This window comes from Pseudorasbora parva, chromosome 16, assembly GCF_024679245.1.
Source record: "Pseudorasbora parva isolate DD20220531a chromosome 16, ASM2467924v1, whole genome shotgun sequence".
NCBI classification, from domain to species: Eukaryota; Metazoa; Chordata; class Actinopteri; order Cypriniformes; family Gobionidae; genus Pseudorasbora; species Pseudorasbora parva.
In genome coordinates, this window is record NC_090187.1 from 9,881,503 (window position 1) to 9,897,868 (window position 16,366).

The window sequence follows — 16,366 nt, forward strand, 5'->3', positions numbered from 1 at the left end:
CTACATAAATGAATCAACAAACTATTCAGAAATGTCATGATGAATTCTACATGTTGTCATGAGTCTCTCCATCATTGGGCAATTCCGGTTTGAACATAAAAGGCTGAACAGTTTCATTGCCAGTCTGCATCAGCTAATCAGAGCTGCTAACTGGAGTAACTGAAGCTCCGCCCCGTAAGCAGCAGCTCATTAGCATTTAAAGGGACACAAAAAGCGGCCCTTTTTTTAGCGTTTGAGCTAAAACTTCACATACACACTCTGGGGACATTGCTGTCCGAATCTAGAATGTCAATGTTTTTCTCCCACCATCTGCGTAAAAATCCCAGCTGAACACCAAGGTCGTGTGGTAATTTAATTGCCGTCCAAAGCCGCATCTCTGAGTTTACAAGAAGAGATCAATTCAAAATTTACTGTTTAAATATTTTTTGACCACTACGGAATACCATACATTAACTGCTGTGCTTTGCGTTTAAAGATGTACACTTTTATTACTAAAATTCTGGAAAGTATTTATAAGAAAAATATTTCATCACCCCTCCACCTCAGTGTGTGGGAGCTGTTAAGAACAAAAAAGAGAAGAAAAAGCATGTAACACTCTAAATGTGATGTAACACGTTGTTGTGGCAACAATATGCAATGCAATTTTAAAATATGTGTTATATACATTAAAAATAGCTTTATTCACCTCATGTAATTAAGAGGCTGCATTAACTTATTTCCGCTAATTTCCATAGTTTTAAAAAGATGTTTGAGATTAACCAAATAACAAATAAGACATTATTTTACTATTATTAATGCTTTATATTCAAAGCATATGACATTTTATATACAGCAGACAATAATGTGACTGACCAGGTGATCAGCACATCCCCAGGTTCATGGATTTACAAAACCGATTCCTTTTTGCAACCCCTTGCTGACACTTTTTACATGGATGTAATATTTTAAAGATTATGGTTTGAATGACATTCATGCATCAACTATTAAGCCACAGCTCATATTCTAATTAAGTGTTATATAGTATTTGCATGCAAACAGCTTCATCTAAATTTCTGAAAACATAGGGCATTAAGCAACAAAGTTTGGATATTTGTGGTGTGGCATGTTTGGAATGATAATGCAAGTGACTGTGGAAAGGAGGACAGTGTAGGCCCTGGAGAGAGAAATACAAGAAAAGAGAGAATGAGACGAAGAGAGAACGAGAGAAGGCTACCCCTGAGACGCTGGATGAGCCCAAATCTGTTTACAAAAGCCAGCTAGAACAAAGAAGCCCAATGAGGCAAGAAGAACTGGCTTTAGCACACTCAGTTAGACACATTCCTTTAAAAGTCATTTTAATTTTTACTCATTAAGTTTTAAAATGCACTAAGGAAATGAGGGTCACCTTATTCAAATTATTCATATATGCAGTACTGAACGGGTCAGTGATCAACCAAAACATGCCATATGCTCTTTAACCTCAACAGCATAACATCAACCAGGCATGTAAATGGCTAAGGACAAAAACAAAGTTTTCCCCCATTCAATAGGCATATACAATAATAATAATTATTAATAGTAGTAGTAGTGGTAATATTATCATAATCATCCTCATCACTTAAATGATAAAAGATCACAACAGATAAAAAAGTTACAGTTGCAACAAGTACTATTGTACTGAAAAATAAGACACTTAAGTTATTTTTGGATTATTTAAATAAACTGTAATGTATAATTGTGTAAGTGCACGTCATGTTAGAAATTGCTGTTTTGACGTTTATTTATCTGTGGCCAGATTGAATCATTATTGAATTAGAGTTTAAAAAAAAATTGCATTACAGTAACATGAATTTAAGTGAAAATTTTAAGTGAAGTTAAACCTAATTTCAGGTGGAGTACGAACTAACAGTACACTTCCTGTTGTTAGTTCTTTCAGCATCCCACCACCTCCTTTTTGTACAATTTTGCCTGTGTTATAGGGGGGACATGTAATCAAAAAGTAAAGCGAAAAAGCGAATAGTTAGCGTCAAAACCATTCACATCATTGAATGCATTAAAGCAGTCATTTCTGCAAAAGGATTTACGACCAAGTATTGAGTGCATAACTGAACATAATTATTTGAAGGTTGACTTTTTTTGTATTAAAAACACGTTTCTTTTATTGGTCGGATGAAATATGCAAATTTTTTGAGATTTTGGGTTTTCATTAACTGTATATCAAAATCATCAGTATTAAAACAATAAAAGACCTGAAATATTTCAGTTCGTGTGTAATGAATCTAAAATATATGAAAGTTACATTTTTATCATTACATTATGGAAAATAATGAACTTTTATCACAATATGCTAATTATTTGAGAAGGACCTGTATTTGTTTAAACATGTTCTGGGTCATAATGGTTCAGAGAACATAATTAACTCTAGTGGGAACCATTCATGCAGGAATTGTCTTGTATGGAGCACATATCGTTGACGCACGATACCTTTTGCGATGTGCAAACAGCACCAACTTTAGACGCATATTTGTTGCAGATTGGGTCAAATGTGCTCTCTCTCGCTCTTCTAACGAGCGCGCTGGTAAGGACATTTTTGAAGTGTGGTAATTATATCATTGATTTATTTCATGAGATAAAGAATGTTTAAATGTAGTGTAAGGCTGTGATGTTATCAAATTGAATGCAGCAAATTGCCTTTTGAATGTTTTACCAAGAAATGTTTTTGCTTCCTAGCTTTTCCGTGCTGTACGAGCAGAGTGAAGGGGAGAGACATGTATTCCAAAACATATATTGTGCTCTATGTATTTTTGCAGGTATGTTCGATTGTTTGTTATATGTTGAGAAATGTTTGAAATTAGTTTAATATCAAGTTTGAGTTAAATACAAAAAAAGAGAGTGAGGTCTGGTTGCAAAAGTAATGTCATTTATATCAAATGTTTTTATTTTATTTGTTTGAAATATGTAACTTTTGAAATTATCATTTAATTAATTCACTGATACGATCAAGCAGGGAGGGAATAATATTTTCACTTGTGTATTATTTCATTTGCCATATAATGGTGAACTCTTTCATGGCTTACTATATTTTGTGGTTTTAATTAATTTATAATATTATTTTATGTTTTGCAACTTTAATTTGAGTAAAGACATTTGACATTTGTTGCAGACTGGGTCAAATGTGCTCTCTCTCGCTCTTCTAATAAGCGTGCTGCTTCTCCGTGCTGTACGAGCAGAGTGAAGGGTAGAGCTCTGTATTCCAAAAAATATGTATTTCTGCAGAATAAATCATCCTGAGACCTCTTCCATCCGCATTGTCTTCATTGAGAATAACCACAGTAAACACAACCAGAGTAAAACTGCTACACACACAAAAAGTTTCTTGTATGCATACAGAAGTCTTTATATTTTTTCTTTTGGCAGAGATCACATTCGGTGCTCTGTAGTTTATAGTAGCGTTGAAGCTTTTTTCTTTATTCTTTTATGTCTTCTAAAAGAATGGCTTTTTCATCCTCTGTCCTGTTTGGTTTATTTTTCTAATTATCAGTACTATTCATGCAAATTCTTTGTATGCATACTTATATATAATTTAATGAAAAACTATGTGAGTTGCACAGCAGAAACCTGTAACAATATAATGTAAAGGAGGAAAAAAATTGACAATTATCACATGAAATAATTTAAATGTTTGGTACAAAAATTGAGTAACATTCTATGTGGACTTCAGGAAGAAGAAAAAAAATTATATTACCCTTTTAAACTCATGGCTATGTCGTGCATTTGCTATTTTGAGGTCAGTGTATACTCACTGGAGAGCAGGATATGACTTTGATTTCCTCCAGGGCTTGTGACAGACAGTCTTCAATCTCGCTGTCATCCAGAGAGAAGAGGTCTCCTGCACGGGACAAGTCTCTCTGTCCCAACACTAGACAGAACAGCTGGTGCATTCTGGGACAGGCTCAAGCTTGAGCAGGCTGCCCCTGCTGCCCTGTGTTTCCACGATGACTTGACATGCTCTTTAAAGTGTCAGGGGAAGCACCTAGGATATATGCACCAGACAAACACCAACAACCTGAGAGAGAACAGAGAGAAAGGGAAAGTTGGAGAGAGGAAAAATGATTGAAGGAGAGAAGACATGTACAAGGAAGATACATTAAGGGAAAAGGAGACGAGAAGGAAAAGAGGGAGTGAGACACAACACAAGAACAAGACACCATTGCATTTACACTAAGATCAACAAACGGCTAGCTCCCAGCACAACACTGATTTCAAGACAAAAACAGATTGATCTAGTGAATCCCTAGACTGGGTAAACCTAGCCTGATCTGCCTGCGATTTGATTTCGCCCGGCAACTCAGTCTGGAAACCTGTACATTAATTTCTAATGCATCTGTTACACTTTTGCGGGAACCAATCGCAGACTGGCTTATCCACCTGTCGCACTATGGGCGGGTTTAACACGATGACAGATTTGCTGCGTCCCAATTCGCCTACTTATACCACGTCCTAAAAGTATGTACTCTTTTTGTGAAGAAAAGGTATATACTTTTGAGTGCGTAGCAGAAAAGAATGCAAGCTTCGGGGCATACTACTTCGCCATCTTTAACAGACTCTGTTGCTTCGTTACGTGCATCCCGTCACCGTTTATCTGTCCTGTCAATCATCGTCAGATTCGTCACAGTTCAAATCCTCCACATTCAGTTTAATCTCTTACCGTATCAGAGAGAAGTGTAGCCGCTCGTTGATCTGCCATTTGTGGGTCAGAGACTCTCCTTGTGTGTTTGCAACTTTGCAGTTTAAATATAATGATGCATTTAAAAGTTAATGGCCAAATGTTCACAATGCTGCTGCAGGTGAAATATAATGTGGGCAACACTGAATAAATATATTTTTGTCAGGTTAAATATTGATAGTTGGTCACTCAAACCCCTTTATCTAAACTTCTCTACTTAACCGTCGAACTTGCACATCCGTAATGTTTGTAGTTTTTAACGCATTTTATCCGCGTTTGTAGTTCTAATCGAATCCTCGTCCAACTCGCAATGGGTTGTGGGCAATATCAGCCGTTTGAGTTCCCATCGATCCATACTTCGAATTCGGACCGGAAATAGTAAACCATCCGGGTATCTTTGGAATACTCTTTTCAACATACTATGATTTGGGACATACTAATTCTATTTTCGAATACTATATAGGATGGATAGTATGCAAATTGGGACGCAGGGATAGAGAAGCGATGAGTCGTTGCCTGTTGATCACGCCTCTAGTGGTCTGATTGGTTGAAGGACTATCCAATTGCATGCAGAATCATTTTGAATAATGCCAGTTGATCAGCTTGGTCTGGTGATAGCCAGACAAATGAATCCCATCTGGCCAAATGGAAATATGACCAACATTGGGGAACACTAGGGTCAAATTTAAAGGTTTTTTGATTTCTGGAGGGGCATTTGTTCGGGTTTGGGGATACATAGTGGCATATAGAGAGAAAGAGAACTGAGGATCTTTAATTTAAAAAAAATAATGGTTTGATGATAATAGACTTTCACTGAAATTAATTAAAACAAAGTTAATAATATTTAGTAATCGAAAAAGTAATAATAAAGCTAAAATAAGGATTAATAATGTGGAAATTGAAAGTGTGTATGAAAATACATTTTTGGGTGTTATAATAGATCATAAATTATGCTGGAAATCACATATAAATAATGTAAAAAGTAAAATATCAAAATCAATTGCACTATTAAATAGAACAAAACATATATTTTGAACAAGAGAATATTATATATTTTGCTCATAGTTCCATACATGACATTGTGTGGAGGTGTGGGGCCATACATATAAAACCAATTTAAATCCAATATTGATTGAGGAATACTAAGAAGGTTGATGTCTAACTTTAAAAAAATAATGAGGAGCAGGGTAGTGAATGACGTCTATGAGGTATGCATTTAAGGGTTAAAAAAATAAGGTCAAGAACTATTAAAAAAATAGATGTATATCTGTCTAAGGGGTAAACTTATGGAATAATTTTGAGATGGAACTAAAACAATGTACTTCATTCTGCAAATGTTTGACATATTTTAATAACAAGTTAATATTTATATTATTATATAAATAATTGGTGTATGCAATACTACATTTATTGTAATATATGAAATGTATATATGTATACATGATCTTTGTAATTATCCCTGCATTCTGAGAAATTTCTATAGTAACACTATTGTATATAATATATTGTACTAATCTAATCCATTAGAAAAGAAAAGAAAAGAAAAGAAAAGAAAAAAAGAGTGATGCTCATTAGAGAAATATTATAAAGGGTAGGCATAATAAGCATTGGCTTCTGCCTTTTTCGGTTATTTTTTATATTTCTTTGGTCATTTTATTTAGGGAAATATTTTTTGTATTTTTGTTTTGTTTTATTTTATTAATTGTGTAAAATGTTCTGTAAAGACCTAAATAAATAAATAATAATAAAATAATATAATGATTTTAGCTGTTCATTTTAGCTAACTTTAGCTCGTCTATTATCATTGACAAATTGCCAGCTACTTTGCTTAGTGACATTCGATTAATTTCACTTTCTTTTATACAAAAGTCAGGTATAGAGGATAATGGAAAGTCCATAATGCTGGTTTCTCTTTAGCTGTACTACATGACATAGAAAACATAGGTAGTGCAACATGACAGTGAAGGGCAATAGTAAACAACTGTAAAACTGTCTTGGTATGATCTGGTAGTGTGAAGGTGTCTGTGTGTATCAGTATGCTATGTGAAAGTAATTTTCAAAAGACAAGCTAGTTATTATTATCATGAAGCCGGTGAATCATATATAGTCTCTTGTAGGTTAGGCTACTGCACGAGCGTGAGCATGAGCAATAATTAGCTGGCTGCAGTTCACTTAATGGCCACCAGTGTCCTTAATAACAAAGGTTTCGGAATTCTCCATATGGCCCCTTGAAGGCCACCTTGAAATGTCTCCATTTGTTTTCAACAGGGAAAAAAAAAACTGCATATAAGTTTCAAAATACATCAAGTGAATTAAAAAGTCAGTAATTCAAATGTTCACTATTCGTTTAACATATTCTGTTTAAATAAAATGTGACTTATGCCTCTAAAATGAACCTGGATGGAATTCCAGGCTCTCAGGCTTCCTGTTAGTGATTTTTCTTTTTTTTCTTTCAGAAAACAATTCTGCCAGTGTTGCCTTCAGAATTAATGTGGAGTGAAGTTAAACCTCTGTTAATCTGTGATGTGTTAAACCTACCTGCAGGACTCATTCATTATAAGTGAATCATCATTCATCATTCATTAAAGAGTGTAAAATGTCAAACTTTTAGTCACATACTCTTGAACATGCAGACAGCAGCACTGGCTGTGAGATACGTGTGTATGTGCCACAGCCTGAGAGACAGCAGGGGAATGTGTGTGTGTAATGTGTGTATTGCATCTGACCTCAGTGTGTTTCCTCACTGTCAACCACGTGTGACCCTCAGTGTGTGTGCGCGTGTGTGTGTGTGTGTGAGAGAGAGCCTGTTTATGTGGTTTATGAGGACACAAATTTGTATAACTACATTACACTAGTATTACACTATAAATGTGGTTTATGAGGACATTTCAAATGTCCTCATATTTCAAATAGCTTTAAAAACATACTAAATGATGTGTTTTTTTTTTTGAGAAAGTAAAAATGCAGAATGTTTCCTGTGATGGGTAGGTTTAGGGGCAGGGGCAGGGGCAGTGTAAGGGGATAGAAAATACGTTTTGTACAGTATAAAAACCATTACGCCTAGTTATACTTTAAATTATTCTGAGTATCATAATAACCCTGCTGAAAAATCCAGCATTGCTGGTCAACAGCATAAGGAATGTTTTGCACGCCGTCTTCACACATCTGTCATTGTTCGGTCACGTGTACATGTAGTGTGTGGCAACCCATTCTCACTCCCAAGGCGTTAAAATCCAAAGCATGGTCAAGTGCCTTCCGTATCACAATGAAGACGCTAAAGGTGCCCCTAGGCATCACTATATCGACGTGAAGGTTACTCAATTGCTTTCAGTTGTTTGCCCGATGGCTCAGTTTAAAAGGCATTTATTCTTTGCATTTGTAAAAGCAGACATGATTTTATTAATATATAGGCCACTTGTATATTTTGGATCAACTAACCCAACTCTAACCCTAAACCTACCCACTTCTAAACAGTATAATACACATAACAGGCAAATATAAGTACAGTCACAGGTATTTATTGCAAAAACTCACCAAAACAAGATAAAAGTAATAACTCATGTTGCATTCCAAGTCTTTTGAAGTAATACGATATCTTTATGTGAAGAACAGAGTTGATCTTAATGTTTTAATCCCTGAAGTAAGGATCCAATCCGCTGCCCCATGAACGCATTCATTTATATCTCATTCAAATGATACACACGACTCTTTAGCATGTCGCGATCGGTCATGAGACACACAACGAATTACATTTTACAATAAAATCTGACGTAATGACCCAATTGCTCACGAGACATACGAGAGCCAATGTAATTTGACTATGAAATCTGACGTAACGGACGGCAATATTTGAAATTTGATGTGCAGGATCTTTGGCGGATGGAGACGCTGATCGCTTTTGGGGATTTTCTTCACAAAAATCAATCGTTTGGCCTCGGAAAACATGGAATGTTTGTACTTTTTGAATACATTGTGGAAACTGTTATAGCATGTGATTTATTAGCCTGGCTCGCCCCTCCTAAGTAATTCCGGCCAATTTTCATTGTCCTTTAGTACTCTGTCTGGGATTGCAGTACATTCTCTGGGTTTCTCTGGTCAAATTTTAACCGCTCCAATCAGCGAACTGGGGGAGGTGGCTGAGAACGATGATGTTGATGTTGTGCGCTACAGTCTAAGGTTTGAGATTACATATGTCACGACCAAACGTTAGTGATTGGTTATGGCAGGTCCAAAGTGGCTCTGGACACAGAATGGGTTGTGTGGTTGCTCTCGTCTGATTGCCTGCAAAGACCTGTGACAATGGGATCCTGCTTGCTGATTTGATGGATCCCAGCATAGGATGCTGGTGTGCTGGTGGACCAGCTTACTGTATGTGTAGACCAAAACTATACCAGGGTTACTTCAGCGATTAGCATATGGCTTTGTATCTTCGTAGAAACCCTGGAGTATATTCAAATGATTGTGCTTTCCCCCCTCAGATCTCCCCGAGACAAGAGATTTATGCATTTTATTTCTGGAAAAATTCCTCCTATGATGCAAATTGACGATATTTGCATCATAGGAGGAATGTTTGGCTAAAGGCTAAAGACTGCAGCCAGCAGAGGGAGCCATTTCCACATGTTTTGAACCCACGCATGGGGGATGGAGATCACACTCAGAGCTCAGCTCGCAGCTGCAGGCACTCATTTAAACAGAGATATGGTGAGCAATGTAAGTCTTTTAACTTCTCAAATTAATTTCTATTAAAGTCAAGCTTGCAAAGGCATGAACTGAAACGCGCCAGACTGAACTCGCGTTGTGAATGTATGCCGCGAGTGTAGTCGCGATTACCTCAGATCTCATCACGAGAGCTCAGCTCATTTATCTCACTCCTGCAGTTAGTGCTCAGTGCTGTGATACTCACGCGGTGACTCACTCATTATATTGAACAGACACGTTCAGTTTTTAATTGTAGTGTCTTCTCCAACACAGGCAGCGAAGCATTCTGGGAATTGTAGTCTTTCATCCCCATGAGACAAAAATACATTTACTCTCTTTTCTCAGTCTAGAAGTCACCGAATTCAAGAATAATTTCACATTTCTACTACATTGATGACCCAGTTTAAATACAGATTCATCTTCCCAGAGCTGAAGTACCCCTTTAACTCCTAACTCTAGTATGAAACAGCTAAATCCAGAATATTCTGTTGCCAGAGATTCTGTTTTCAGAGAATACGGCCAATACTCAGCATAGGACAAAAATCTGGCAATGAAAATAAAACTTTACAAAGAAAAGTTCCCTGTTTTGGGCCTCTTGTTTGTTCTATCATCAGTCAGTGATCCAAACGGATCATAGGTTCTGCCAATCAGAAGGCACTATGGGGCAGACAGCCAATGGTATGTGACAGTCGTTGAAGAGGCGACAGCACAGCTGCACTTCACACCCTGTCCTTGCATTCCAGATCTGAGCATTGCTAGGATACCACAGCAAGAACACTCACAGACCCAAAAAAACGAATACATACCCATCTAACAAAAAATATGTTCTACAAATGTTTTGCTTATGTTCCCAATAAGGTAAAAAAAAAAAAATGAAATGATATATATATATATATATATATATAGTTCTCTAAACGTTTAAAAAGTCATTCCATTTTATCATGAGTATTATTGGAACATTTTAGAAATGTCCAGAGAATACTCAAAAGTAACAAATAAAAAAATTAAATAAACAAATTTACATTTAAATGTATGATAAAACGACAACGATGTACTAGAATGGAATAAAGTGTTTCCTTTGCTTTTTTTCTAGTACAGATGACGTCAATCCGTTCACACGGATCCGCAAAAACGATTAGAAACGCTGTTATGGCAATAACGGTATAGTTTTCAAAAACTTGCACTATGAAACCCATTTTCAAAAATATATATTTTCAGTCCCAAACTTAAAGGTGTCATGAACTGGCTTTTTAATTTTTTATACTGTTGTCTGAGGTCAACTAATGACGTTTGTGTGTTTTTTGCATTCAAAAACATCATAACTAATAAGTAATAGGATATTTTCTACACTGGTTTTGAGGCTCTCTCCAAAACGCTGGGTTCTGATGGGCGTGCCGCACTGGAGACTTGGAAGTAACCGCCCACGGCTAGGATTGGATAAGATTTGCATATTTAATGAGCTTTAGCTCCCCTGTCAGTTCAGTTCACATGAGGGAGGGGTTGTTTTGAAAGCAGCAACCGGAATGATTCAAATACATCTTTATCAAACAAACACAATGTTTTATTTCTCATCCACCTGCGATTGATTGGACTATTATTTTTGTATTACATAGCCCGCACGATCGTTCGATATTAGCGCTTAAATGTGAAGTCGAGAGAAAGAGAATAGCAGAACAAGAAAGGAATATTACGAGATTCGTCGGCCTGTGGAGGGGCTTACTTTTTGGTAGCCCATCGGGGAAACACACAGCACCGGGACGTTGGGCTTTGCGAGCCCTGGCCCATACATGTCTGAGTCCAGCGTGCTAAAGGTATACTCTGTTAGACACGTACACATAAGCAAAACGATCTGTAACAATGCAATACTATAACACATTTTACTCACATAAGTGTGTTGCACCATTCCTGCTGTCAGATCCAATATACAGGGTATATGCAGGAATCCTGAATCTAGCCACAGGAGGTCACATGCCAGTGTACCTTTTGTGCCGGTCCCAAGCCTGGCTAAATAGAGAGGGCTGTGTCAGGAAGGGCAAATTTTACGTCCATTATGCGAATCACAAATATGACTTCCATACCGGATTGGTTGGGTCCCGTGTTAACAACGACCGCCATCAGTGCTGTTGACCTACAGGGCACTGGTGGAAATTGGGCTACTGTTAGTCAAACAAGGAGAGGAGGAAAGCGTGTCCGTAGGCAGAAAGAGAAGAGGAAAGGCAAGAGTTTAGGACTGAAAGTAGGGACTTTGAATGTTGGTACAATGACAGGTAAAGGCAGAGAGCTAGTAGATATGATGCAGAGGAGGAAAGTTGACATTCTGTGTCCAGGAGACCAGGTGGAAAGGGAGCAAGGCTAGAAAAATTGGAGCAGGGTTTAAACTGTTTTATAATGGTGTGGACAGGAAGAAAAATGGAGTTGGAGTGATCCTGAAGGAGAAGTTTGTGAAGAATGTTCTGGAGGTAAAGAGAGTGTCAGATAGGTTGATGAGTCTGAAGCTGGATATTGAAGATGTGATGTTGAATGTTGTTAGTGCCTATGCTCCACAAGTAGGTTGTAAGCAAGATGAGAAAGACAGATTCCAGAGCGAGTTGGAGGAAGTATTGCAGACTGTTCCCAGAGGTGAGAGTAGTGATAGGGCCAGATTTGAATGGACATGTTGGGGAAGGAAATAGTGGAGACGAGGAAGTGATGGGCAGGTTTGGTCTTCAGGAAAGGAACCCAGAAGGACAGAGGTTGGTAGACTTTGCTAAAAGTATGGAGATGGCTGTGGTGAACACATACTTTCAGAAGAGGCAGAAACACAGGGTGACATATAAGAGTGGTGTCAGGAGCACACAAGTGGACTATATCTTATGTAGACGCTGTAATTTAATGGAAATTAGCGATTGCAAAGTAGTGGTAGGTGAGAGTGTAGCTAGACAGCATAGGATGGTGGTGTGTAAGATGACTCTGGTGGTGAGGAAGATGAAGAGAGTAAAAGCAGAGCAGAAGACAAAGTGGTGGAAGTTGGAAAAGGAAGAGTCCTGTGTGGTTTTCAGGGAGGAGTTGAGGCAAGCGTTAGGTGGTCAGGAGGGGCTTCCGGATGACTGGACTACTACAGCCAAAGTGATCAGGGAGACGGGTAGGAAGGTGCTAGGCGTGTCATCTTGAAAGGAGAAAAGAAGACAAGGAGACTTGGTGGTGGAATGAGGAAGTCCAGGAGAGTATCCAGAGGAAGAAGTTAGCTAGGAAGAAGTGGGACAGTGAGAGGACGGAGGAAAGTAGACAGGAATATAGGGTGATGCAGCGTGAGGTTAAGATAGAGGTGGCAAAAGCCAAACAGAGAGCGTATGAGGACATGTATGCAAGGTTAGATAGTAAGGAAGGTGAAAGGGATGTGTATCGGTTGGCGAGGCAGAGGGATAGAGATGGAAAGGATGTGCAGCAGGTTAGAGTGATTAAAGATAGAGATGGAAATGTTTTGACAGGTGACAGGAGGGTGAGGGAAAGATGGAAGGAGTACTTTGAAGAACTGATGAATGAGGAAAATGACGAGTTGTAGAGGCAAATATTGTTGACCAGGAAGTAGAAAGTATTAGCAAGCATTGAAGAGGATGAAGAAAGGAAAGGCAGTTGGCCCTGATGACATACCAGTGGAGGTATGGAAGTGTCTAGGAGAAATGGCAGCAGAGTTTTTAACTAGGTTGTTCAACAAGGTCTTAGAGAGTGAGAGGATGCCTGAGGAATGGAGGAGAAGTGTTTTGGTGCTGATTTTTTAAGAACAAGGGAGATGTGCAGAGTTGTGGAAACTATAGAGGTATTAAGCTGGTGAGCCATACAATGAAGTTGTGGAAGCAAGGCTAAGGGGAGAAGTGGACATTTGTGAGCAGCAGTATGGTTTCATGCCAAGAAAGAGCACTACAGATGCATTATTTGCTTTGAGAATGTTGATGGAGAAGTACAGAGAAGGTGAGAAAGAGCTACATTGTGTCTTTGTAGATTTAGAGAAAGCATATGACAGAGTGCCAAGAGAGGCAGAGAAGTATGTTAGAGTGGTGCAGGATATGTATGAGAGCAGTAGGACAGTGGTAAGGTGTGCCGTAGGTGAGACAGAGGACTTCACGGTGAAGGTGGGACTGCATCAAGGATCGGCTCTGAGCCCCTTCTTGTTTGCGGTGGTGATGGACAGGCTGACAGATGAGGTCAGACAGGAATCTCCATGGACTGTGATGTTTGCGGATGACATTGTGATCTGTAGTGAGAGCAGGGAGCAGGTGGAGGAAAGTCTAGAGGTGGAGGTTTGCTCTGGAGAGGAGAGGAATGAAGGTTAGTCGCAGCAAGACAGAATACATGTGTGTGAATGAGAGGGAACCAAGTGGAACAGTGAGGTTACAGGGAGAAGAGGTAAAGAAGGTGCAGGATTTTAAGTACTTAGGGTCAACAGTCCAGAGCAATGGGGAGTGTGGAAAAGAGGTGAAGAAGCGTGTGCAGGCAGGTTGGAATGGGTGGAGAAATGTGTCAGGTCTGTTGTGTGATAATAGTGTACCAGCAAGAATGAAAGGAAAGGTGTACAGAAAAGTAGTGAGACCAGCAATGTTGTATGGTTTGGAGACAGTTGCACTGAGGAAAAGACAGGAGGAAGAGCTAGAGGTAGCAGAGCTGAAGATGTTGAGGTTCTCTTTGGGAGTGACGAGGATGGATAGGATCAGGAATGAGTACATCAGAGGGACAGCACATGTGAGATGTTTTGGAGACAAAGTTAGAGAGGCCAGGTTGAGATGGTTTGGACATGTTCAGAGGAGGGAGAGTGAATAAATCGGTAAAAGGATGCTGAGGTTAGAGCTGCCAGACAGGAGGTCAAGAGGAAGACCAAAGAGGAGGTTTATGGATGTAGTGAAGGAAGACATGAAGGTAGTCGGTCTGAGAGAAGAGGATACACAGGATAGAAATAGATGGAGGCAGATGATTCGCTGTGGCGACCCCTGAAGGGAACAGCCGAAAGAAGAAGAAGATGATGCAGGAATCCTGAAGTTAATTTCAATACCTTTTTAAGACTTTTTAAAGACCTTCTCAAAATATTTTAAGACCTCATCGCACTTCAAGTTCTAATCGGCAACAAACCTTTAATAAACAGTTGTAGTCGAATGTTGACTTAAAATCTCTATCGTAGGCCAATTTTGTGTCGTTTATATTGCATATCTGTTTTGCAACGTATGGAGGGCGACACATCACCTAACTGCCCATTTCGCAAAATACATGACGTCACCTGTAGACAGCGCTCGCCAGGGATGGAAATTAACTTTTTTCAAAGACTACCACTCAATGTTTTTACCAGCCACTTTTTTGTTTTTAACTGACAATGTGAATTGTAAAAAAGGTTTTTTTTTAACTGAAAATTCTTGGCCGAAACCAAAAAAAAGAAGAAACGAAAGTCGAAAACCGAAAAATAAAATTCAAACTAAAATGTTTAACTCGACCTCACTCATGTGTACATTAAATAATAATGCACAGGCCTACTGGCCTGCAGAAAGTATATGTCTGCAAATTCAGTGCCACCTGAGATTTGTTTACACACGATCCCGCAGTGAAATGAAGTGAACACGCACAACGTCTTCCCCACATAAGCTGGAACTTCATTAAAAATAAAGTTCAACCACACATCCCTAATATTATGATCCGAAGGAAGCTTATGCCGTGTCTGTGTTCTTCCACAACCAGGAATAGCACAATATCTTGCTATATTCTTCGGCATGTTTATTACTGCTGACTAGCATGATCCGATGAGTTTGTGGGCGGGGCTATTGAATTACACATGCTTATTATTCTGTAGAGGCGGTGTTTCGTCAGTCGATGACGTCTCCCTAGTTCAGTAGCCAGGGCACTGGTCAGAGAATCAGTCAATGGGCTGAAAACCTGATCAGTGCCCTAAATACTGAACTAGAGAGCTGATTGAGACACACCCAATGTTTTTGTGCTAATGTTTTTAGAACATTAGTAGATTCCAGATTTAAAAGAACTGAGAAAAGTTCCATTTCCATTACTGGAAAGTTTTTTTTTTTTTTTTCATAATAGTGCCTTCAAAATTCTGAGAATGTTCCCTGTCAGCTGGATACAATCCCAATTACTTTATCTTGGGTAGTAAAACAGGCTCAAGTCTTCCAACCTTGATTCAAACCTGAGAAAATACATAATGCAATTGCTTATACAGCCATTTCATTTGTCTTGTTTAACAAAAAATGCTTATAAATCCCCTGTCACGGTTATTTTTTTGTTTTATGGTGGTATGAATGAGTCTGAATGACTTTTTCTAACTAATGAATGATAAAACTTTGACAACAACCAATCAGAATTTACTTGGCCTTAAAACGCTTGAACATAAAGCGGACTAAAACATAACTGCAACATGCACTTACAATAAAGAGAACATTATTATGTGTTTTGGTGTGGGGGCTAATATAGTAGTTAGTTATCTATCTTTATGGGTATCGTTCTTTGAATGTAAGATCTTTGAATTATAAGGCTATGTTAATGAACAGTATATCAAATTGCGGTAAATGCACAAAAAGCAAAAGCGAAAAAACAACAACATTAAAGCACACATGATGAAACCTTAATTTGTATCCAGATATCTCTGTATGTTTTGGACACAAAGCAGGTCACTGGGTATGGTCTCTTAAACAATAACCCAGTTACAATTAATCTCCAGGTTACGGCTCAGCAATCTCAGGAATGCAGTGTTTAAAAACACGCTTCAATTCACACATGCATGCGCTAGAAGGAAAAGTAAAGTGACTTCACACATGGCTGTTCAAACAGACTGCATAACTGATATTTAAAAGTCGACTTGCATTTACTTCTTTAACCATGTAAAACCTGACATAAAATAATAATAATTGCAACTACCAAGGTGCAACTTGCACAAAGATGGTGCAGCCACCCCCCCCAAAAAAACAAAACAAAAAAAACAACAACAATCAGTCCCTA

General features: G+C 38.4%; 1 protein-coding gene across 4 annotated transcripts in view; it reads right to left on the reverse strand.

The window, feature by feature from the left end:
• veph1 (ventricular zone expressed PH domain-containing 1) overlaps positions 1–16,366 on the reverse strand; it is a 153,254-nt gene that overhangs the window by 123,169 nt on the left and 13,719 nt on the right. For 2 of the 4 annotated variants that reach the window (XR_010898443.1, XM_067419542.1), the window contains exon 2: positions 3,783–4,045. Coding sequence is in view for 3 of the 4 variants with exons in the window: in XM_067419542.1 (XP_067275643.1) it covers positions 3,783–3,920 (138 nt within the window). In the remaining variant the exon portion in view is untranslated. Of the gene's footprint in view, positions 1–3,782; positions 4,046–11,288; positions 11,408–11,481; positions 11,555–16,366 lie in introns of those variants that run through there. The other 2 variants (XM_067419543.1, XM_067419544.1) reach the window with 2 other exon arrangements.